At 36.0% G+C, this 27,071-nt stretch overlaps 1 protein-coding gene across 3 annotated transcripts in view; it reads right to left on the bottom strand.

The window, feature by feature from the left end:
• ZPBP (zona pellucida binding protein) overlaps positions 1 to 27,071 on the bottom strand; it is a 150,305-nt gene that overhangs the window by 84,832 nt on the left and 38,402 nt on the right. For all 3 annotated transcript variants that reach the window (XM_003895987.3, XM_009202967.2, XM_009202968.1), the window contains one exon: positions 3,208 to 3,426. In XM_003895987.3, coding sequence (XP_003896036.1) covers positions 3,208 to 3,426 — 219 coding nt within the window. The remainder of the gene's footprint in view (positions 1 to 3,207; positions 3,427 to 27,071) is intronic.

Genomic DNA, 27,071 nt, shown 5'->3' on the forward strand with positions numbered 1-27,071 from the left:
GACTCAAGAATAAACAGAAAATATGAATAGGTCTATAACTAAGTAAGAGTTTGAATCAGTAATCAAAAACCTGCCAACAAAGAAAAACCCAGAATCCAAAAGCTTCAGTAATGAATTCTATCAGGTAAAGAAGAATTAAATAAAATTCATCTCACTTTTTTCCAAAAGGATAGAAGAGGAAGTAACATTTCCTAACTCGTATCATGAAGCTAGCATTACCCTGGCACCAATGCCAGAAAATTATATGATTACAGGCCAATATCCATTATGAATGCAAAATTGTTAATAAAAAAATAGCAAACCAATTCCAGTAGTATGGTAAAGAATACAGCATGACCAAGTAGGGTATAATCCAGGAATGCAAAGGTTGTTGAAAATATAACAATAAAAATAGAGTACACTGCATTAATAGAAGGCAGGGTGAAAATAAAAAAACACATGATAATCTCATTTCATACAAAAGTAGTATTTAACAAAATACAAAATCCTTTCATTATAAACCCACAGCAAATATCATACTCAACAGTGAAAGACTGAAAGCTTTCCTCCTAAGATCAAGAACAAGACAAACATGCCAATTTTGCCACTTCTACTAAACATTGTGCTAGAAGTTCAAGCAAGAGCAATTTTGCAAGAAAATGGTGTAAAATGTATCCAGGGTGGAAAGGGAGAAGTAAAACTACTGCTACCCACAGACAACATGATCTTCTATACAAAAACTACTAAAGATTTCACAAAAACAAAACAAAACCAAAAACACTATTAGAGCTAACAATGGAATTCAATCAAGGATGCAGAATCCATTTTTTAAAAAACCTAGTGTATTTCTATACACTAGCAACGAACAAAGTATAAAGGGAATTAAGAAAATTCTACTTATAATAGCATCAGTAATAATAAAATACTTAGAAATACACTTGTCAAGAGTTACAGCACTATACTTATACACTGAAAACTGTAAAATACTACTGAAAGAAATTAAACAAGTTCTAAATAAATGCAAAGCTACCTGTGTTCACAGATTAAAAGACTTAATATTGTTAAGGTGGCAATAATATCTAAAGCTATGTCCAGATCCAATGCAATCCCTATCAAAACTCCAATAGTGATTTTTGTCAGAAATGGAGAAGGAGATGCTAAAAATCATATGGAATTAAAAACAATCTCAAATTACCGAAACAGTGTTAAAAAGGAAGAACAAAATTGGAGGACTCTCACTTCTCAATTTCCAAAGTGCCACAAATCAAACAGTAATCAAAATGGTATACTGACATAAGAACAGAAATACAGAACAATGCAATAGAATTGAGAGTCTAGAGATAAGCTCATATATTTATGGTTAACTGACTTTCAACAAGGTTGCCAAGACGATTCAATGTGGAAAAAAATGGTCTCTTCCAACAAATGTTCTTGGGCAACCAGATAGCCATATGCAAAATATGAAGTATAAGGCTGAACCCATACCTCATACTATATACACAATTAGCTCAAAATGAATCTTAGACCGAAGTGTAATAGCTAAAACTACAGAAGGAGTAAATCTTGATGACCTCAGATTTGACAACATATTCTTAGAAACGCCACCCAAAGTACAAGAAACACAAGGAAAAAACAGGTAAATTGGACATCATCAAAATTAAAATCAATTGGGTATCAAAGGACATTATTAAGAAAGTGAAAAAACAACCTATAAAATGGAAGAAATATTTGCATATCACATATTAATAAGAATACAGTATTCAGAATATATAAAGAACTCTTACAACACCACCAAAAAGACACAAACCCAATTTTAAATTGAGCAAAGGACTTGAATAAACATTTCTCCAAAGAAGATACACAACTGACCGATAAGCACATGAAAAGATGCTCAACAACATTTGCCTTTGGAGAAATGCAAATCAAGTCTCATAATGCTTCATTTCTATTGGATATCATCTCTTTTATGAGTTCCAGTACACTTTCAGCTTTTTTTTTTTTTTTTTTTTTTCCTAAACAGTCTCACTCTGTCAGCCAGGCTGCAGTGCAGTGGCATGATCTCGGCTTACTGCAACCTCAGCTTCCTGGGTTCAAGTGATTCTCCTGCCTCAGCCTCCCAAGTCACTGAGACTACAGGCCCACGCCACCATGCCCGGCTGATTTTTGTATTTTTAGTAGAGGCAGGTTTCCCCGTGTTGGCCAGGCTGGTCCCAAACTCCTGACCTCAAGTGATCCACCTGCCTCAGCCTCCCAAAGTGCTGAACCTGAAGAGAGCCACACTTTCAGGTTTTCTAAGAACTGATCTACCTATTAGACAGACTCAGGGGCTGGAGAAAAACTCTCAATGTATTTCTGGAGAAGAGGAGAGAGAGGGGAGGGCAGGGAAGGGAAAAGGAGTAGTGAGGGGAGGGGAGGGCTGAGGAGAAGGAAAGAGAGGAGAAGAGAAGGGAAGACAGGAGAAAAGTAAGGAGATAAAAGACAGAAAATGAGGCTGAACTTCTCTTGGTTTTTCCCCTTAAAGCTTCATGCCTCTCAACTGTGTTTCTAAAACTTCAATCCTAGATGGCCAAAAGAGAAACAGAAGGGAAAGTTGGGGAAATGGTTAAATACAATCCAACTCTGATAGCAGATAAATAATGATTTAAAAAAAAAAAAACACTAAAAAAGAAGGAAGGAAACTAGCAAGCAATAACATTTGTGATGAAAGGGGAGGGGTGCCCTACTGTCACTGGGACCTTTTAAAAACACATGGGTGGGTATTCCTAAATGGTCATTCATAAACCATTATAAATATAAAGATAAATATAAAGGTATAAGTATAAAGTCCAATTCTTTGTTTTCCAGAAAATACTGGGCCTCTACTCCACATTATTAAGAAAAGCATACTAAGCTGAATGTTTCCTCTGGTCTATGATATTAACCCATCTTATAATAAGATGATTTTACAAATTAAATCATTAAACCTAAATAGCATGACTTTCCTTACACTAAATTCCACTCTACAGTAAATTATCATAACAGTGTTATTGAGAGAGCAAACTTTTCATTAGTACATGAATCAGTAGAATTCTATTTGAGGGGTTAATAGCACTAAGTCAAAGTAGAGAACAAAATATATTCAGATGTATAGTGTTTATATTGTAAAAATGCTGTGAGTAATTAACAACATTTTTTAACTCTTAGTTATGTGTTCTCCATTTCCTTTTCTAATAAATTGTATAGACTTACCTGAAAATGTAAAGAACAATTCATTTTGCAAACCAGCTCTTTGCATTTTAATATGATGGCATTCAGACTTAAGTAAGGAAATTTCACATGAAAGGTCAAGAAGCAGTTTGCTTAAAATCTGAATAAGTTTCTTCTCAAAAGAAATATTATAAATACTGTTGCAGGGAGCTGCATGATATCGAGCTGTGAACTGATAATAATAATGAGGCTCACGATAAGCTGTAAAAAATTAAGAAGAGAAAGACAAAAAATGGTTACTTAAATAATTCAAACATATTGTAACTATTTAAGAAATATGATTACTTGGTATAAATTCTTGGCACATGTTTTTAGATACAATTATATTTATTTTTAGTTCACCAACACTTATCTTGTACCAACACTTATCTAAGTACCAACCCTTATCTAAGTACCAAATACTATGATTGACACTTTACAAATAGTGACTCATTTGAATCTGTCAGCATCATTAAGATTTTCTCTCTGTCATAAAGAAATTGAGGGAGGCAGGGATTATGTCACATGTCCAATGCCTATGCTTTCAAAACTAAGATTGTAACTTACGGAGCCTGGTCCCAGAGCCTATTCTATTAACCTCAACACTATGCTGCTCAAACTCAGGTATAGCACTTCTCTAAGTTAAATATTTATCTTGGAAGAAATTAAATTCATATAATTATGAATAATATTCAAAAATATGTTTCTAATAGATACACAATTAGTTTTACTGAGTTGAGTACAACAGCTGGAACTGAGAACACACACACACACACACACACACACACACATATGTATTTTAACCATCCCAAATTCTCACTGAAATGACACAAGAAAAATAAAAATGAAAAGAAATTCACTACAATACCAAAAGTCAGAAAAGTTCAACTTCCAAAACAGGAAGTTGCTCTGTTGCTACTTCTGTCAAACAAGGGAGACTTCCCTGCCTGTTCCTGGATTATGCTCAGGAAAAGCTTCCTGTATACACTGAAGTGCACCCAGTCATTGTTTACTTTCCTACCTACACATTTAAGCTAAAATTAAGTACACATAGTTAGCTACCGTCCATCTTTGTATTCAGAGTAGAGACCAGACAGCTTCTAATTGCTAAGGAAACCTCTATAGGTTTCATTTCTGAACAGGAATTCTAACATGCTTTTTGTACTGATTCATCCATCAGCGTAGGTACACATTTATCATATATACATACATATATCATGACTTATAATATCAAAGATATGTAATATATACAAATATCACATAGAATAACTGAACCTGAAGGGTTAGAGCTGGAAACTGTAGTGAGTCACAGTATGACTGGGGACAAAGAAAGAAAACTTTTTCTCTCCAGAAATCTGACCCATATGAAGGTATTTCCTGAAATAGAACTAAGTCTGAATTTAAGTCAAAATATCCCCCAAATTCTCTGAAACACTGTATCAAAAGTATACTCTTCTGAGCATCCAGCAGAAGTACACACAAACCAGCAACAATTCAGGATCAGCTTATGTGCATAAAAGAGTTAACGCTGAAGGTGGGAGGCTGCTTGCAGGATTAGCCCTTGGCTGGTAAACACTTCCCTCCACAAGACAGGAATCCTTTTCTTCACGATAAAACTGTCTTTTTAAGCACCTGATGCACTGAACATCTTTCTGCCTTCTGGGAGTCTGAGATTGTTGGAGTTGCTAGGCAAAAGTGCCTGCAGAACTGGTCCCTAATAAACATTCTGGATGTGTTACTGCTTTATTCTGTTGCTTTTGTTTTTTCTTCAAAAGCTCTCTGCAAATCCTAAAGTGTCTTCAAGAAGATTCATGGAATAGACTTTAAATACACTTAAGTACAGTTTTCTGACATCACTGAGATAACACGATTAGACTGGTTAAGAATTTGAATAACTCCCATTTTAAAAACTGGACTCATAAAATTGTTAATCTAACATCAAGCAGAAAAAGAATTATGTGGGACTGAACTGATGCAGGACTAAAATGATTTTTAATGACTTATTGTTGAAAACATTGCTAATTATTTTTTGTTTCTTTTTCCAGAGTCAAGAAAGCTTTTTTTTTTTTAAGCTACTTATAGTTTGCAGGAATTGGGTAAAGTATATTTTTGTAAGCAAAATCAAAACATTTACCTTTCTCTCTGATTTCTTCTGAATTGAGAAACTAACCATAAATATTTTTATTTTATGGCAATATAGTTATTTGCATAACATTAATAAGAATCTGTTTCCTTTCATAATAAGACACAGTTAAAAACACATATTACAAAGGCTTTGATTGGGATGTCACATTTTCAGGTATGACCAGGCTGCTTTAAGGAACTAAGGGTTAACTAGGATCCAATTAATCCCTTGGAAAAACTGGCCAAGTACGCTGTCTACATGGTTCCTTTACAGGGTTACTAGCCTTGTGGTAGGTAAAAAAATATCAGTTTCTGAGAAGTGCAGAATACTCTAAATACTTTGGGGACTTCAAGAAAAGAATTCACTCAAGTACTACAGGTAAAATCTGAGGGTGAGTCCATGGCTTGACTTCCTAACCTGGAGAGTATTTTAAAAGTCTTTTCCTTATGACAAGTTCCAGCAAAGCCAACTTTAAAAGAGCCTCTAATAAGGTCAATCATTATTTTTTCTACAGTTTATTTATTTATTTAGAAATGGAGTTTCGCTCTGTCGCCCAGGCTAGGGTGCAGCAGCGCAATCTCTGCTCACTGCAGCCTCTGCCTCCCAAGTTCAAGCGATACTCCCACCTCAGCTGCCCAAGTAGCTGGGATTACAGGCGTGCACCACCATGCCCGGCTAATTTTTGTATTTTTAGTAGAGATGGGGTTTCACCATGTTGGCTAGTGTGGTCTTGAACTCCTGACTTCAAGTGATCCACCTGCCTCGGCCTCACAAAGTGCTGGGATTACAGGTGTAAGCCACTGCATCCGGCCTTGCTACAGTTTATATAACTAATCAAGCCAACCATAATGAGGCTAAAACTTATTTTACAACAAAACTGGACTCACTGTGATCTTTGGTAGAAATAGGTGACCAGAGAGAGAAAAATTATGTTTCAAGAAAAATTTAAAAACTATAGTGCGCTCGTTATTAGATTCTAGCTTTGTCCATTTGCTTTTGAGGGTTTTTAAAAAATTATCTAGGCTGAATCTTGAATTTTTAGTTTCTTACAATATCTGACTATGACTCTCCAGACTAAAATTTCCAATATTTCTCCCACTCACTCATCTGACTCTAAATCCCTAGACATCAAAACTGCTTTTCCTAAAGTCCTGCAAGTTAATGCTAGACAACCTGATATAAACTTTGGAGAAATCACTACAACAACTTATGTATGTACAGAAAGTTCAGTGGAACCCCTGATTCAAATGACAATCTGGGAAAATCTATCAAATTGCCACTCCCTGTCCATCCCAACTGAAATTTTTTGAGTCAAAATCTAAAATATTCTCAGCTGACTGCCCTCCAAACTCAAAAGACTAGTTTGCAAACTGCTCCAGATATTAATTTTTGTTTTTCTGTGTTTTCCATAAAAATGCTTCCAACTAAATACCAGTGTGCCTATACCATATAGAGACTAAATTTGAAAAAAATTCACCTATAACACCACCTCCTGAAATCAGGCTCATCTGTTCAACTAAGCTAATTACTCTCGAGACGAAGAGACTCATTCGGTAAGACATGGAACCCAATTTGTTGCTTTCTACTTGTTTCAATCTATTTCTCCCCCTTTGCCAGATTAGAACCTCTAACCCAAATCTCCCCAAAGCTACCAACTTGGACTTTAATATGTAAAACTTTCTAAAACTAAAGCTGTAAAAGGGGGACTGAAGAAAAACAAAGTATTTCTCCCCCAAATACTAAGGGTTGTAAGGTTAAAGACGCTGAAAATGGAGGGGACCATTCAGGCCTTAGCCTCCATTTGCCCAATGGCAGGACACCAATCCTTCCTTACTGGAGATAACATTTGCTAATCTGTCCAGAGAAAGCACCAGCAGGCACCAAAGGAATCTGGGAACAGATTTTACTATCATCCCACATTTTCTAACCTTTTAGAAGACTGGAATTGCTCTCTCCTTTGTTTTGTCACTAAATTGGATTTATGACTGTTTGTTAAAATATTACGTAAGCAAGGCCCCTAGGGTACCAATAGGAGATACTTTTGAATTGAGGCCTCTCCAGCATGATAGGTACAGCACATGCATAAACTTCTGCCACTTTCTTCCTTGTTAACCTGGCTTTTGTTTTCAGCAGCGTCTCAACTAAGAAGTTATTCAATTGCCAGTACAGTTCAAGGCCACTGCCTTGCTTTCTACTAAATAGGTGACAGTAATTTACCTACCATAAGTGCAAATATCAACACAGTAGAAATAGCAAATAAAATCTTAGTATAATTACTAAATTAGTTTTCACCTTACTGATCCCTTGAAAGTGTCTCAGGGACTCCCAGAGTTTCACAGACCATAATTTGAGAACCACTGATCTATAGTCAAAGTACTGTTAGAAATTGACAAGAGCACAAAAACAGGAAAATAGGCAAAATATATAAATAGAAAATCTTATATGGGAAAATGAACATATATAAATAGATGCTCAAAGATAACAGTATTAAGGAAAATGCAAATTATAAGTGATACAGTTTTTTTACACCCACTATATAGATAAAAGAGCAATAAAACCTATTTTATTGGTGGTAAGGATACAAAGAAGTATATGTACATTATTAAAATATAATTAAATGTAAAAATGTAAATCCTCAAAATGTTAAAGAAAGGAATAAATTAAGAACAGAAAATTATAAAACAAAAACAGGTGAATATGACCAAAAACAAGTGGGGATTATAAAAATGCAAGGTCTAATATATTGGAGAATGAAAATATAGTCATTGAAATAAAAAGAAAAAAATCACCAAAGTTAAAAAATAAATAACTTAAGTGAAATACATAAGTTAAATGGCAGACATAACATACCTGAAGAAACATTTGGTAAATTGTATGAGAGTACCTAAATACACCACATTTAAAGATTCTGGTATATGAAAGACAAGCTAAAGGTTTTGAATGATAAGTTAAGAAATCCTAATAAATATGTTCATTTGTTTGTTTGCTTTGAGACGGAGTCTTGCTCGGTCTCCCAGGATGGAGTGCAGTGGCTTGATCTCGGCTCACTGCCACCTCCACCTCCCGGGTTCAAGTGATTCTCCTGCCTAAGCCTCCCGAGTAACTGGGACTACAGGCGCCTGCCACTGAGCTGGCTACATTTTTTTTTTTTAGTAGAGATGGGGTTTCATCATATTGGCCAGGCTGATCTTGAACTCCTGACCTTGTGATCCGCCCTCCTCAGCCTCCGAAAGTGCTGGGATTACAGGCGTGAGCCACCATGCCTGGCCAATAAATATGTTTAATTAGCATTCCAGAAATAAAAATAATCAAAAGGAGGCTTTGAAAGAAATCAACAAAATCCAAAACTTCAATATTATAATATGTAAACCACAATCTCTGATACACAAAAAAATCAAAATAAAAATCAACAACAAAAATCCCTCAAACATTTTTAAACAAATAAAATACTAAATAAATGACTATAAAAGAAATCATAGTAGATATGACTAAATATTTAGAAATGATGATAAACATATCAGTAATTGTGGGATGCAATTATAGTAATAAAAAGTAAATTTATAGTCTTAACTAGATTTACCCAAAAAATAAAAAGAAAATAAATGAGCTAATTGTACAACTCAAGAGTCTACATAAAGAACAAGGTTAACAAAGAAAGCAAGTTAGGGAAAGAGAATAAGAAAAATCAAAGAAGGAATGAATCCCTGAGAAACATTAAAAAAATTATAATTCAGGTAGAAGGACAGTAAAATCCATGATACATAAGAAAAACATCAAATAATGTACTAATTAAACAACAGAAAAAAGCTATAAAATTTAATATATAAAGAAAAAACAAATGACTACATAAAACACTATAAATATCTTCATGTCAATGAATTTGGAGAGTTGGATTAAAACCATTTCTAGGAGAAAATAAATTATTATTCATAATATGAATTATTATAATTTGTGCAAGAAGAAATAAACTGAATAAAGTAATGACTACTACTAAAAAAATAACTGTAGGAGACAGACTTCTGACGAGACAGCTGGAGGAGCTCTGCAAACTCCAACAAAGCTGTTATAAATTCTTTTTTAAAAACAATCATTAAACAGTCTTTGGAAATTGTCCTAAGGGCATAGAAAAAATAAACATTTATTCAAAGAAGTCTATCGAATGTCCGTAAAAATAGTGTAATAGTCCGTGCTCACACTGCTATAAAGAACTACTTAAGACTGGGTAATTTATTAACAAAAGAGGTTTAACTAACTCACAGTTTTGAAGGCTGTACAGGAAGCATGGCAGGGAAGCCTCAGGAAACTTACAATCATGATTGAAGGTGAAGGGGAAGCAAGCAGGTCTTACCATGATGGAGCAGGAGAGAAAGAGAGAGTGAAGGGAGAAGTGCTACACACTTTCAAACAACCAGATCTCATGAGAACTCACTATCACAAGCACAAGGAGGAAATCTGGCCCCATGATCTAATCACCTCCCAACAGGTCCTTCCCCCAACATTAGGGAGTACAATTAAACATGAGATTTAGGTGGGAATACAACCAAACCATATCAAACAGTATTTGAAGAAAGCATATGAACCAAGACCTGCTCCCTTCCTCCCTTCCCTCAGCTCAAGGAGAGGGAGAGAGACACTCCATTCCAGATTTCTACAGCCTAACATAGGGTTCTTTCCCCATCCAGCTTTCAGTTAATAGACTATCTCCCGGGAAAGGAAGGATGTCAGCATTTCTCATCTACCCCCAGCTCCGTGTTGCTGAAATTATTAAGTTCCAGGTGAATCTGGCTGAGAGGTGATAGCTACCTTCTTCCACCTAGTCCCAACTCCTGAGACAGAGGCTCTAAATCAGGTAGAGGAACACTGAGAATACTGAGTCCTCCATCACCCTTACCCCAATTCGTGGTGTAAGGGTTCCACATCAGGACTGTAAGCTGATGATACCTAGGGCTCCTGCTACCCCTACATCAAGTGCTCAGCTCCTAAAGCAGGGTGTCACCCAGAAAGAAGCACACCACTGTCCCCAGCCTCAGCTTCAGCGCTATCACTCAGAGAATTTCCCCAGGGAAGAGAACCAGGCTGCAGAACAGAAAGCTCTGAATCTCAAAGGAACTGGTTTCACTTGTGTGTAAGTGTAGACAAGCTCAACTAAGACGAGATTCACAGATTCACTGGAGTTATAAGCTAAACTACAACTTGGCCAGACAGCAACACAGGAGTCACCTGGGAGAAGCAATACTGGGATCAGAACATATCTCAAACACTGACCTAAAGAACTAATACTTCAAGAAACCTAAATTTAACTGGATCAGTAGAGCAATTTATTTCCTAGGGCACTGTTGAAAGCAATAGATCAATCACCTGAGTGAGTATGTTTCAGAAAAGAGACAGTCAGAGACGGCCCTGCCAAAACTGCTGTGGGTACACCCAAGCTGCATCTTTCAAGGACATACATCAGAGGCTTCACCCAGCAACTTCACCTCAGAGTTGCTACAATATACAGTCATGTGCTGCATAATTATGTTTTGGTCAACAACAAACTGCATAATAAAATCTTAGTCCCATAGATTATAATACCCTATTTTTAGTCTACCTTTATAACATTCAGATATGTTTAGATACACAAATACCACAGCATTACAACTATATACAATATTCAATACAGTATCATGCTGTGCAGGCTTGTAGCCTAGGAGGAAAAGGCCATACCATGTAGCCTATGTGTGTAGTAAGCTATACTATCTAGGTTTGTATAAGTATACCCTATGATGTTCACAAAACAAAACTGCCTAATGACACATTTCTCAGAACATATCCCCATCATTAAGAAACACATAACTATATTATCTAAAATGTGAAGTTTCTGACAAAAATTTGCAACACATGTAAGGAAACAGGACATATACTGGAAAAAGGTAAGCAACAGAAACTATCTGTGACAGTGACCAGATGTGGGATTTTAAAAAAATAAACACTTCAAATAATTCATTATAAATATGTTAAAAGAATTAAAGGAAACCAAAAGTGAAGAAGATATGGTTATAAAATCACATCAAATACAGAATATAAATAAAGACTGAAATTACAGAAAAGAATGAAATGGAAATGCAAGAGTTGAAAAGTAAAAATACTAAGAGGGCTCAAGAGTAGATTTAAACTGGCAGGATAAATAATTAGCAATATTTGCCACATACCTAGCTTAAAATAAATTCCAAAAGAAGTCATTCAGAATAAAAAAATGTGATGCCAGCCAGTATCTGAATCCACACACACAACAAAAACAAAGTGCACCAATTAAGGTAATTATGTAATCAAAAAGACAGTACAACTATGCATTTCTTCTACTATTTTCCCTTTTACTGATTTAAAAGCAATTTCACAGAAGAATTTATACATAATGTATAAATTGGCCTATAACACATAAATATATATATATATGCCAATGATAACACAAAAGAGGTGCGTGAGAGAAGCTGTATTGGGCTAAAAAAAAATTCCTATAGTAACTTGAATCCAGGAAACAAATGAAGAGAACCACAAATGATAAATAAGAAGGCTATATATGACAAAACCTATAAATATATACTTCCTATCCTTTCTACTCTCAGCTTATTTGAAAGATACAAAATTACATAAAATAATAACAAGGTAGTGTTTAGTTTGTAACATCTAAAGATATAATATGTGTAATATTGATACCGTAAATTACAGAGAGACAGAAGTACAAAAAAGTAACATTTCTATAGCTTGCCGAAATTAAATTACTATAAATCTAAAACTGATTCTGATAGGTTAATATGTATGCAGCAAGCTCTAGAGAAATTAATAAAGAACTGGAAATAAACAGCAAAAAGTAAAGAAATGAAAATACCACATTAGAAAATATTCATTTAATTCAACAGAATTAATGCAGAATAGAAGAATACACATGAAGAACATGGAAACAAAAAGTAAAATGACAAAGTATATCCAAGTATATCAATAATAACATTAAATGTTAACGGATTAAACAAGCCAATCAAAAAGCAGATTGTCAGACTAGATTTAAAAAGTGATATCCAACTACGCTATATATTGTCTACATGAGATGCACTTTAAATTCAAAGATACAAATAGGTTGAAAGTAATAGAATGTTAAAAGATATACCACACATACTGCAATCACAAGAATACAATAGTGGTGACACAATTACCAAACAAAACAGACTTTAAGTGGCTGGCTAGATGGCCGAATAGGAACAACTCTGGTCTGCAGCTCCCAGCGAGATCAACGCAGAAGGCAGGTGATTTCTGCATTTCCAACTCAGGTACCGGGCTCATCTCACTGGGACTGGTTAGACAGTGAATGCAACCCACAGAGGGCGAGCTGAAGCAGGGTGGGGTGTCGCCTCACCCGGGAAGCACAAGGGGTCGGGCAACTCCCTCCCCAAGCCAAGGGAAGAAATAAGGGACTGTACCATGAGGAACAGTGCATTCCAGCCCAGACACTACCCTTTTCCCACAGTTTTCGCAACCTGCAGACCAGGACAGTCCCTTGGGTACCTACACCACCAGGGCCCTGAGTTTCAAGCACAGAAGTGGGCAGCCATTTGGGCAGACACCGAGTGAGCTACAGGAGTTTATGTTTCATACCCCAGTGGCACCTGGAACACCAGTGAGACAGAACCATTCACTCCCCTGGAAAGGGGGCTGAAGCCAGGGAGCCAAGTGCTCTAGCTCAGCAGATCCCACCCCCACAGAGCCTATTAAGCTAAGATCCAATGGCTTGAAATTCTTGCTGCCAACACAGCTGTCTGAGGTTGACCTGGGATGTTTGAGCTTGGTGAGGGAAGGGGCATCTGCCATTACTGAGGCTTGAGCAAGCAGTTTTCCCCTCACAGTGTAAACAAAGCCGCCTGGAAGTTTGAACTGGGTGGAGCACACCGCAGCTCTGCAAAGCCACTATAGCTAGAGTGCCTCTCTAGATTCCTCTTCTCTGGGAAGGGTATCTCTGAAAGAAAGGCAGCAGCCCCAGGCAGGGGCTTATAGATAAAATTCCCATCTCTCTGGGACAGAGCACCTGGTGGAAGGGGCGGCTATGGGTGCAGCTTCAGTAGACTTAAACATTCCTGCCTGCCAGCTCTGAAGAGAGCAGTGGATCTCCCAGCACAGAGCTCAAGCTCTGCTAAGGGACAGACTGCCTCCTCAAGTGGGTGGGTCCCTGACCCTCGTGCCTCCTGACTGAAAGACTTCCCAGCAGGGGTCGACAGACACTTCATACAGGAGAGCTCCGGCTGGCATCTGGCAGGTGCCCTCTGTGATGAAGCTTCCAGAGGAAGGAATAGGCAGCAATCTTTGCTGTACTGCAGCCTCTGCTGGTGATACCTAGGCAAAGAGGGTCTGGAGTAGACCTCCTGCAAACTCCAGCAGACCTGCAGCAGAGGGGCCTGTTAGAATGAAAACTAACAAACAGAAAGGAATAGCATCAACATCAACAAAAAAGGACGTCCACACAAAAACCCCATCCAAAGGTCACCAACATCAAAGACCAAAGGTAGATAAATTGATGAAGATGAGGAAAACCAGGTATCAAGGTATTACCTACCTTCAGAAGGTAGGTAATAACAAACCTCTGAGCTAAAGGAGCATGTTGTAACCCAATGCAAGTAAGCTAAAAACCTTGAAAAAGGGTTAGACGAATTGCTAACTAGAATAACCAGTTTAGAAAAAAACATAAATGACCTGATGAAGCTAAAAACCACAGCATGAGAACTTCAAGAAGCATACACAAGTATCAAAAGCTAAATCAATCAAGCAGAAGAAGGAATATCAGAGATTGAAGATCAACTTAATGAAATAAAACATGAAGACAAGATTAGAGAAAAAAGAATAAAAAGGAACAAACAAAGCCTCCAAGAAATATGGGACTATGTGAAAAGACCAAACCTACATTTTATTGGTGTATCTAAAAGTGACGGGGAGAATGGAATCAAGTTGGAAAACACTCTTCAGGGATGTTATCCAGGAGAACTTCCCCAACCTAGCAAGACAGGCGAACATTCAAATTCAGGAAATACAGAGAGCACCACAAAGATACTCCTCAAGAAGAGCAATCCCAAGACATATAATTGTCAGATTCACCAAGGTTGAAATGAAGGAAAAGATGTTAAGGGCAGCCAGATCGGGTTACCCACAAAGGGAAGCCCATCAGACTAACAGAAGATCTCTGCAGAAACCCTACAAGCCAGAAGAGAGTGGAGGCCAATATTCAACACTTTTAAAGAAAAGATTTTTCAACCCAGAATTTCATATCCAGGCAAACTAAGCGTCATAACAGAAATAAAATCCGTTACAGACAAGCAAATGCTGAGAGATTTTGTCACCACCAGGCCTGCCTTACAAGAGCTCCTGAAAGAAGCACTAAACATGGAAAGGAAAAACCTGTACCAGCCACTGCAAAAACATACCAAATTGTAAAGAACATTGACACTGTGAAGAAACTGCATCAACTAACAGTCAAAATAACCAGCTAGCATCATAATGACAGGATCAAATCCACATGTAACAATATTAATCTTAAATGTAAAGAGGCTAAATGCCCCCATTAAAAGACACAGAATGGCAAATAGAATAGAGTCAAGACCTATCTGTTGGGAACAGGCCCCCAAATCTGGTCATAAACTGGCCTTAAAAACTGGCCATAAACAAAATATCTGCAGCAATGTGACATGCTTGTGATGGCCATAACGCCCATGCTGGTTGGTTGTGGGTTTGCTGGAAGGTTGTGGGTTTACCAGAATGAGGGCAAGGAACACCTGGCCCACCCAGGGAGGAAAACCGCTTAAAGGCGTTCCTAAACCACAAACAACAGCATGAGCAATCTGTGCCTTAAGGACATGTTTCTGCTGCAGATAACTAGCCAGAGACCATCCCTAGTTTCACCCCATCCCTTTGTTTCCCATAAGAAATACTTTTAGTTAATCTATAAACTATAGAAACAATGCTTATCACTGGTTTGCTGTCAATAAATATATGGGTAAAACTCTGTTCAGGGCTCTCAGCTCTGAAGGGTGTCAGACCCCTGATTTTCCACTCCACACTCTATATTTCTATGTGTGTGTCTTTAATTCCTCTAACACCGCTGGGTTAGGGTCTCCAGGGCCTAGCTGGTCTCAACACCCATTGGTGTGCTGTATTTAGGAGATCCATCTCACATGCAAAGACACACACAGGCTCAAAATAAAGGAATGGGGGAATGTTTGCCAAGCAAATGGAAAGCAAAAAAATAGCAGGGGTTACAATCCTAGTCTATGATAAAACAGACTTTAAACCAAAAAAGATCAAAAAAGACAAAAGAAGGGCATTACATAATGGTAAAGGGATCAATGCAACAAGAAGAGCTAACTATGCTAAATATATATCCACCCAATACAGGAGCACTCAGATTCATAAAGCAAGTTCTTAGAGACCTAGAGACTCCCACACAATAATAGTAGGATACTTTAAGACCTCACTGTCAATATTAGACAGATCAATGAGACAGAAAATTAGCAAGGATATTCAGGACATGAACTCATCTCTGGACCAAATGAACCTAAAAGACATCCACAGAACTCTCCACCCCAAATCAACAGAATACACATTCTTTTTAGCACCACACTGGACTTATTCTAAAATTGACCATATAATTGGAAGTAAAATGCTCCTCAGCAAATGCGAAAGAACAGAAATCGTAACAAATAGTCTCTCAGACCACAGTGTAATAAAATTAGAACTCAGGATTAAGAAACTCACTCAAAACTGCACAACTACATGGAAACTGAACAATCTGCTCCTGAATGACTACTGGGTAAATGACAAAATTAAGGCAGAAATAAATAAGTTTTTTGGAACCAGTGAGAACAAAGACACAATGTACCAGAATCTCTGGGACACAGCTAAAGCAGTGTTTAGAGGGAAATTTATAGCACTAACTGTCCACAGGAGAAAGCAGGAAAGATCTAAAATTGATGCCCTAACATCACAATTAAAAGAACTAGAGAAGCAAGAGCAAACAAATTCAAAAGCCAGCAGAAGACAAAAAATAACTAAGATCAGAGCAGAACTGAAGGAGATACAAACATGAAAATCCCTTAAAAAAATCAACGAATCCAGGAGCTGGTTTTTTGAAAAGATTAACAAAATAGATAGACTGCTAGCCAGACTAATAAAGAAGAAAAGAAAGAAAAATAGACACAATAAAAAAATAATAAAGGGGATATCAACACTGATCCCACAGAAATACAAACTACCATCAGAAAATACTATAAACACCTCTAGGCAAATAAACTACAAAATCTACAAGAAATGGATAAATTCCTGGACACATACACCCTCCCAAGACTAAACTAGGAAGAAGTCAAATCCCTGAATAGAACAATAACAAGTTCTGAAATTGAGGCAGTAATAGACTACCAACCAAAAAAGCCCAGGACCAGACAGATTCACAGCTGAATTCTACCAGAGGTACAAAGAGGAGCTGATATCATTCTTTCTGAAACTATTCCAAACAACAGAAAAATAGGGACTCCTCCCTAACTCATTTTATGAGGCCAGCATACTCCTGATACCAAAACCTGGCAGAGACACAACAAAAAAAGAACATTTCAGGCCAATATCCCTGATGAACATCAATGCGAAAATCCTCAGTAAAATACTAGCAAACCGCATCCAGCAGCACGTCAAAAAGCTTATCCACCATGATCAAGTCAGCTTCATCTCTGGGATGCAAGGCTGGTTCAACATACTCAAATCAATAAACGTAATCCATCACATAAGCAGAATCAATGACAAAAACCACATGATTATCTCAATATATGCAGAAAAGGTCTTTGATAAAATTCAGCATCCCTTTATGCTAAAAACTCTCAATAAACTAGGTATTGATGGAATGTATCTCAAAATAATAAGAGCTATTTATGACAAACCCACAGGCAATATCATACTGAATGGGCAAAAGCTGGAAGCATTCCCTTTGAAAACTGGCACTATTCTCACTATTCCTATTCAACATAGTATCAGAAGTTCTCGCCAGGGCAATCAGGCAAGAGAAAAACAAAGCATATTCAAATAGGAAGAGAGGAAGTCAAATTGTCTCTCTTTGCAGATGACATGATTTTATATTTAGAAAACCCCATCATCTCAGCCCCAAATCTCCTTAAGCTGATAAGCAACTTCAGCAAAGTCTCAGGATATAAAATCAATGTGCAAAAATCACAAGCATTCCTATATACCAATAATAGACAGACAGCCAAATAATGAGTGAAATCCCATTCACAATTGATACAAAGAGAATAAAATACCTGAGAATACAACTTATACAGGATGTGAAGGACCTCTTCAAGGAGAACTACAAACCACTGCTCAAGGAAGTAAGAGAGGACACAAACAAATGGAAAAACATCCCATGTTCATGGATAGGAAAAATCAATATACTGAAAATGGCCATAATGCTGAAAGTCATTTATAGATTCAATGCTATCCCCATCAACTTACCATCAACTTTCTTCACAGAATTAGAAAAAGCTACTTTAAATTTCGTATGGAACCAAAAAGGAGCCCATACAGCCAAGACAATCCTAAGCAAAAATAACAAAGCTGGAGGCTACCTGACTTCAAACTATACTACAAGGCTACAGTGACCAAAACAGCATGGTACTGGTACCAAAACAAATACGTAGACCAATGGAACAGAACACAGGCCTGAGAAATAATGCTACACATCTATAACCATCTGATCTTTGACAAAACTGACAAAAACAAGCAATGAGAAAAGGATTCCCTATTTAATAAATGGTGGTGGGAAATCTGGCTAGCCATATGCAAAAAACTGAAACTGGACCTCTTCCTTATACCTTATACAAAAATTAACTCAGGATGGATTAAAGACTTAAATGTAAGAGCTAAAACCATAAAAATCCTAGAAGAAAATCTAGGCAATGCCATTCAGGACATAGTCATGGCCAAAGACTTCACGACTAAAACACCAAAAGCAATGGCAACAAAAGCCAATTTGACAAATGGGATTTAATTTAACTAAAGAGCTTCTGCACAGCAAAATAAACTATCATCAGAGTGAACACGCAACCTACAGAATGGGAGAAAAATTTTACAATCTATCCATCTGACAAAGGGCTGATATCCAGAATCTACAAGGAACTTAAACAAATTTACAAGAAAAAAAACAAATGACTCCATCAAAAAGTGGGCAAAGGACATGAACAGACACTTCCAAAAGAAGACATTTATGTGGACAACAAATATATGAAAAAAAGCTCATCATCACTGGCCATTAGAGAAATGCAAATCAAAATCACAATGAGATACCATTTCACATCAGTTAGAATGGTGATCCTTAAAAAGTGAGGAAACAACAGATGCTGGAGAGGATGTGGAGAAATAGGAACACTTTTACACTGTTGGTGGGAGTGTAAATTAGTTCAACCATTGTGGAAGACAGTGTGGCAATTCCTCAAGGATCTACAACCAGAAATATCATTTGACCCAGCAATCCCATTACTGGGTATATGCCTACAGGATTATAAATCATACTACTATAAAGACCCATGTATATGTATGTTTATTGCAGCACTATTCACAATAGCAAAGACTTGCAACCAACCCAAATGACCATCAATTATTGGCTAGATAAAGAAAATGTGGCACATATATACCATGGAGTACTATGCAGCCATAAAAACGGATGAGTTCATGTCCTTTGCAGGTACATGGAGGAAGCTAGAAACCATCATTCTCAGCAAACTAACACAGGAACAGAAAACCAAACACCACATGTTCTCACTCATATGGGGGAACTGAACAATGAGAACACATGGACACAGGGAGTGGAACATCACACACCAGGGCCTCTCGGCTGGTGGGGGAACTAGGGGACGGATAGCATTAGGAGAAGTACCTAATGTAGACGACAGATTGATGGGTGCAGCAAACCATCATGGCATGTGTATACCTATGCAACAAACCTGCACATTCTACACATGTATCCCAGAACTTAAAAGTATAATTAAAAAAAAAGAAACGGTAGGAGATGTCTTCACAATATATCATGCTTCCACACCCTTTCTGATAAAATTATACACTAATGCTAGTGATATATTAAAGGACAACACCAAAAAGCCAAGGCTCAGGTCAAAAAGGAGATGGATATTTTTACAGACCACACAGCAGAGTACATATACAACATGGGGAAAATGTCATAGGGTTGCTGGTCTATGGAACCAGTAGCAGAGAAGTGGCAGCAGGAACTTGGCCTCTGTGGAGAATAGTCTTACGTGTTTTTTATGTGAGATAGGGGACTAAAACCAGGCTCACAGAATAAAACTAGGGACTGAGTATAGCACTCTGCTCACAGAAGCAAAAAAACCCAAATGGCAAAAAAAATCCCAAATGGCTACAATCGCTGCTTGAAGCTATGGCTCATAACAAGCAGGGTGCCTCATGAGAAAATGATCAAAGTTCCTCCTTTGCATTCAGGAACTAAACCAAGTCCCCCACAGCTTTCCTGAATGTATGGCAATATCTCTATATCACAATAGGTCATTAGAACACCTGATTTGGAACAGAGGTCATTAGAACACCTGATTTGGAGTGCACGAGGAAGCACTGGATGCAGAACCACTGGACAATGAGAAATACGTTTCCATTGAATTTAACAGCAAGGGCACTATTGATGACCTGAACCTTAGTAGTTTCATGCAATTGCAGATGCAAGTACCAGAATAGAATGGGAGGGTAACTGAGGGTGAAAGGAGGAGTTAGGCATACTGAGTGTAGATATATTTCTCAAGAAATACAGACTACACTTCTCCTACAGAGAGTCAGGTACCAGGAACACTGAAAAAAAAACAAAAAAAAAATACAAAACCAAAAAAACAGACTTTAAAACAACAACAAAAAGTTACTTAAAAAAAAAAAAAAAGGGGGGGACTTTTATCATGATAAAAGGTCAATATATCAGGAAGAAAGAACAATTATAAACATATACAGATATTAAAGAGGAATTAGATAATTCAACATTATTTGGAGACATCAATATCCTACTTACAATAACGAATAAAAAAGCTAGGAAGAAGATCAATAAAGAAACAGAAGACCTGAACAACACTATAAACCAAATAGATCTGAGAATCATCTATAGTAAACCAGCTAACAACAGCAGAATATGCATTCTTCTCAAATACACATGGAACATTTTCAAGGATGAAGTATATGCTAAGCCATAAACCTTTGAAATAATACAAATTATTTTCTCTGATAAAGTAAAATTTAAAAATCAGTAACAAAAGAAATTTGAAAAACTCAGAAATGAAAATTAACAGACTCCTAAATAATCAATAGGTCAAAGAAAAAATTGAAAGATAAATTAGAAATAATCTTGATACAAATGAAAATGAAGACAAAACATAACAAAACCTATGGCATGCAGGTAAGGCAGCACTTAGAGGGAAATAATATGCCATGCCTATGGCATATTATAAAATAAAGCTCTCAAGTAGCCTAATCTTTTATCTTCAGACAATGAAAAAGAAAGAGAAAATAGGAAAACTAAATATAAAGCAAGCAGAAGGAATAAAATAATAAAGACTTCAGCAGAGATAAGTGATGTGATAAATAAAAAACAGTGAAAATCAATGAAACCAAAACCAGTTTTTTAAGAAATCAACAGAATTGATCAAACTTTAGCTAGATTTACAAAAACAAGAGATAGAAGACTCAAATTACTAGAATCAGAAATAAAAGGGGAGAGAATACTGACCCTAAAGAAATAAAAGAAATATAAAGGAACACTACAAACAACTGTATGCCAACAAATTAGACATATTTAGATAAAACAAATTCTTTAGGAAGACACAAACTACTGAAACTGACTCAAGTAGAAATAGACAATCTGAATAGACCTGTAACGAAAAGGTCGAATTAGTAATCAAAAAACTACCTGTGGAAAACAACCCAAGCCCAAATGTCTTCACTGATGAATTCTACCAAACAGACATATTAGCAACAATTCTTCACAAACACTTTCAAAATTGGAACAGAAGGGAATACACCCCAGCTCATTCTATGAAGCCAGTAATACCCTGATATCTAAACCAAAGATATCACAAGAAAACTGTAAACCAGTATCTCTTATGAACACAAATGCAAAAATTCCCAGAAAAATACTAGCAAACCAAATCTAGCAAAATATTGAAAAAAATCACACACCATGACCAGTGAGATTTATCCCAGGAATGCAAGTTTGGGTTAACATTTAAAAAAATCAATTCATGTAACAAACCATAGTAATGAAGTACAAAATAAAAAAACACATTTGTATTAACTGATGCAAGAAAAAACATTTGACAAAATCCAACATCCTTTCACAATAAAAACAATCTGCAAATATAAATGTAGAATGAGGGAATTTCTTCCATCTGATAATGGGCACCTACAAGAAACCCACAGCTAACACTATATATACTCAATGGTGAAAGACTAGATTATTTCCCCCTAATATTAAGACAAAGATAATGATGCCCACTCTCAACATACTTTTTTAACATGTATCTAAAGTCCTAGCCTCCTCAATAAAAAAAAAAAAATAAATAATAAATATACAGATTCTGTCTCTGTGTCCACATGCCATGAATATCTCATGAAGAATCTATAAAAATCTAAAAATTTAGTATTATTATGTGACTTTGACAAGGTGGCAGGATACAAAATCAACACAAAAATAATATTTATTTCTACATATTAGCAATAAATATGTGTAATTCAAAGTGTAAAATGTAATATTATTTATAATTATTCTAAAAAATCAAAATAACATTCTTAGTATACACTTCACAAAACATGTATATGCAGATAAAAGAAATCAAAGACTTAATTAAATGGATAGACATACCATGTTCATAAACTAGAAGACACAGTATAGTAAGGATGCAACTCTTCCCCAAATTAATCTATAGATTGAATGCAATTCCCATCAAAATCACATTAGGATATTTTGTTGACGTACATAAGAATATTCAAAAATTTATATAGAAAGGGACAGACATTTAAATAACAAAGACTATTCTTGTAAACTATCTTGAAAAGAACACTCTCCTTAGTATTGAGGTTTTCTATATCCTTACAGTAATCAACAGTGCAGTACTGGTAGAGGAGGTATAAACCTATAAATCAATGGAAGAAATTACAGAACCTAGAAAAAAAGCACCCACACAAATATCCTCAACCGATTTTTGACAAAGATGCAAAAACAACTCAATGGAAGAAGGATATCCTTTTCAGGAAATAACATTGAAGCAATGTTCAATCCATATGTAAAAAATAAAAATAATAAAAATCAACCTTAAACCAAGCCTCAGCACACTTTACACAAAAATTAACTGAATATGCATCCCATAGTTAAATATAAAAAGTAAACCTGTGCTGGGAGAACTGGCTAGCCATATGCAGAAATTTGAACCTGGACCCTTTCCTTATGCCTTATTTAAAAATTAACTCAAGATGGATTAAAGACTTAAATGTAAAACCCAAAGTTATAAAAACCCTAGAAGAAAACCTAGGCAATACCATTCAGGACATAGGCACGAGCAAAGAGTTCATGACAAAAACACTGAAAGCAATTGCAGCAAAAGCAAAAATTGACAAATGGGATCTAATTAAACTGAAGAGCTTCTGCACAGTAAAAGAAACTATCATCACAGCAAACAGGCAATCTACAGAGAATATCTTTGCACTCCATTCATCTGACAAAGGTCTAATATTCCAGAATCTACAAGGAACTTAAATTTACAAGTAAAAAACAAATAATCCCATTAAAAAGTGGGCAAAGGACACGGACAGACACTTCTCAAAAGAAGACATTCATGGGGCAAACAAACATATGAAAAAAAGCTCAACATTACTGATCATTAGAGAAATGCAAATCAAAACCATGATAAGATACCATCTCACACCTGTCAGAATAGCAATTATTAAAAGGTCAAGAAACAACAGATGCTGGCGAGGTTGCGGAGAAACAGGAACGCTTTTACACTGTTGGTGGGAGTGTAAATTAGTTCAAACATTGTGGAAGATGTTGTGGCAATTCCTCAAAGATCTACAACCAGAAATGCCATTTCACCCAGCAATCCCATTACTGAGTATATACCCAAAGAAATATAAATCATTCTATTCCATGTCATTGAAGCAAAGACATGGAATTAACCCAAATGCCCATCAGTGATAGACTGGATAAAGAAAATGTGGTACATATACACCATGAAATACTATGCAGCCATAAAAAGGAACAAGATCATGTCCTTTACAGGGACATGGATGGAGCTGGAAGCCATTATCCTCAGCAAACTAATGCAGGAACAGAAATGTTCTCACTTATAAGTGGTAGCTGAACAATGAGAACACATCAACACAGGAAGGGGAACAACACACAATGGGGCCTGTTGGTGGTGTGAGGAGGAAGAGCATTAGGAAAAATAGCTAATACATGCTGGGCTTACTATCCATGTGATGGGCTGATAGGTACAGCAAACCACCATGGCACATGTTTATGTAACAAGCCTGCACATCCTGCACATTACCCAAGAATTTAAAATAAAAATAATTTTTTTTTAAAAAAGGAAACCTACAAAACTTTTAGGAAAAAAAAACTTAGAATATCTTTGGGATCTAGGATGAGGCAAATAATTTTTCATCTTAACACAAAAAGCATGATTCACAAAAGCAAACCTGATAAACCAAATTTTAAAACAGGCTCTGCAAAGATCCTGTCAAGAAGATGAAAAGACAAAATACAGAGTGGTAGAAAATACTTACAAATAATATATATCCAACAAAGAAAGAGTATCTATCTATCTGTGTATGTGTATTAAATATCAAAAAACTCAACAGTAATATACCAAACAATCCAATTAAAAAATGGTCAAAAGATATGAACAGAAATTTTACCAAAGAGGATGTACAGATGGCAAATAAACTCATAATATATTTTATTAATATAAAATATATTAAATACATCATTAGAAAGTATAGAAATGCAAATTAAGACCATAATGAAATATTACTTCACACCTATCAGAATGGCTAAAACAAAAGATAATTATAACACCAATTGCTGGTGGAGACATGGAGTAACTGGACTATCCTTATATTGCTGGTAGAAATACAAAATGGTACAGCCATTCTGAAATACAGTTTGGCAGTTTCTTATTAAACTAAATACGCAACTATCATATGATCAATCAACTGCACTTTAGGTATTTACCCCACAGAAATAAATACTTAGGTCTATAGAAAAACAATCCACAAATGTCCTTAGAAGCTTTATATGCAACAGCCAAAAACTCAAAGCAACCTAGATATCTTTCAATGGGTAAGTCATTTAACAAACTGTGGTATATGCATACTTTGGAATGCAACTCAGCAATAAGAAAGAGTGTGTGATAGATGCACAAAACTTAGAGCAATCTCCAAGGAATTTGGAAAAATGAAAAAAAGTCAATCCCCTAAGATTATGTACTATAGCACTGTATTTGTATAATACTTTTGAAATGACAATACAGAATTAGAGAAGATTGGTGGTTGCCAGAAATTCTGGATAGAGGTAGGAGGGAAAGCGGGTTCAATTATAAAAGGTCAACACGAGGTATCCTTCTTTTGATGGGACTGCTCTGTATCTTGTCTATGGTTGTAGATACCTGAGTCTACCCATGGGATAAAAATGGCAGAATTACACACACACACACATATACACACACACACAAAAGTACACATAAACCTGGAAAAATATGAATAAGATGGGTAGACTGTGACAAAATCACTATCTTAGTTTACAAGATATTATGATTTGGGGAAGCTAGCTAATGAATACATGGAATCTGTCTGTATTATTTCTTGCAACCATATGTTAATCTACATTTATCTCAAAACAAAAAGTTTAACCTGAAAAAACAGGCCTAAGGTTTAACTTGCCTTTTCAGAACCATTCTCAGTCTACTTTTCTAAGCTACTGGACCTTAAATTATTGAAAACTTAGTAATTGCTGAACATGCAATAACCTTTCCTTGTATTTAACTGAAAATGGTTTAAGAGTCAACAATTCGAGTATGACAATGAAGCAGAACAGTTTCAATGCTCAAGCACTTCTGTTCTTGTGTATGACCTGCAGCCTTAATTTTCTGCGTAAAAATGGTTACATTATTTCCTTAGCTTTGTTTGTTGGAGACAAAGAAGGAATGCTTGTTAAGTATGTCAAAACATAATCTTACCTTGCGAATTTTTGTTAATATATCATAGAAGATAGATTTTTCATTTGCCCAGAAAGCTTGTATAACACATTTGGAAATTTCTGCTCTGTAACGTCTTTAGAGCTGACAGACTGTTTTTTACTTCATGCTGAAAAGTGTCATCTTACGGTTTTGTGAACTGGCCAGAAATTCACAGGTTTTAAGGGTCTTGAGAACATTTATATTGAACATTGCTCTTTGTCTAACAAATAAAAGATGTTAATTTATTCCTATTTTAAAAAATAGGCCTAGAAAATATAGGAAACAATTTTTCTTTTCTTTTTCTTTTTTGTTTTCTAAGGCAGAGTCTCACTCTGTCATCCAGCCTGGAATACAGTGGCATGATCTGGGTTCACTGCAGCTTCCAGTTCAAGTGATTCTCTGGCCTCAGTCTCCTGAGTAGCTGGGATTATAGGCATGCACCACCACGCCTGGCTAATTTTTTTGTATTTTTAGAAGAGATGGTGTTTTTCCATGTTGACAATACAGAATTAGAGAAGACTGGTGGTTGCCAGGAATTCTGGATGGAGGTAAGAGGGAAAGCGGGTTCAATGATAAAAGGTCAACACAAGGTATCCTTCTTTTGATGGGACTGCTCTGTATCTTGTCAGCTGGTCTCGAACTCCTGGTCTCAAGCGATCCACCCGCCTCAGCCTCCCAAAGTTCTGGGCAATTTTTATTTTCTAGATAGGAAACAATCTCTTAGAAAACAAAACTAAACAAAACAAAAGCAAAACAACTCAGAGAATTAAAACTGATAGGTCTCATTACAAAAAAAAAAAAAAAAAATTGAAACTTCTGTTAGTATAAACATCTTAAGTGAGAGAAGGTAGAAATTATTTATAGCATGCATAAGGAAAGGCTAGTATCCAGAACAGCAAAATATCTAAAAATTAGTAAGAAAAAGACAAACTATGCAAAAGGAAGATGACAACTGAATTGAAAAGGCAATCTACTGAATAATAAAAATATGAAAAGATGTTCTAACTTACTAATAATTAAGGAAGTGTATATTAAAGCAATGAATCACCATTTTATACATTTAGTGTCTTGCCATATTCAAAACTGATAACAATTCTTGATTTTATTTTGTAATTTTCTAAAATTTTTAATGGTTTTTAATATATATAGAAAATTGTAAGTTGATTTTACTTCTTACAATCCAGGTAATGGTGAATATCTTGCTCAACACAGTAAAAAACATGAGTCAAAAAGAAAACGCCACTTGTAGTTTATATAAAATTTTAAAATTTGGAATTATCCTTTACTTAGAATATAAGAGATTAATAAGCTAAAAACAAAATACAGAATACAATGCATTTGACATAAAATTAATATCTACATAGCTATACATCTCTCTATAGCTATTCAGACACACATACATACGCACAGAGAGAGCTCACACAAATAAGATTTGAATAACCCACCAAAGA

The sequence above is a fragment of the Papio anubis genome, chromosome 4 (assembly GCF_008728515.1).
Source record: "Papio anubis isolate 15944 chromosome 4, Panubis1.0, whole genome shotgun sequence".
NCBI lineage: Eukaryota > Metazoa > Chordata > Mammalia > Primates > Cercopithecidae > Papio > Papio anubis.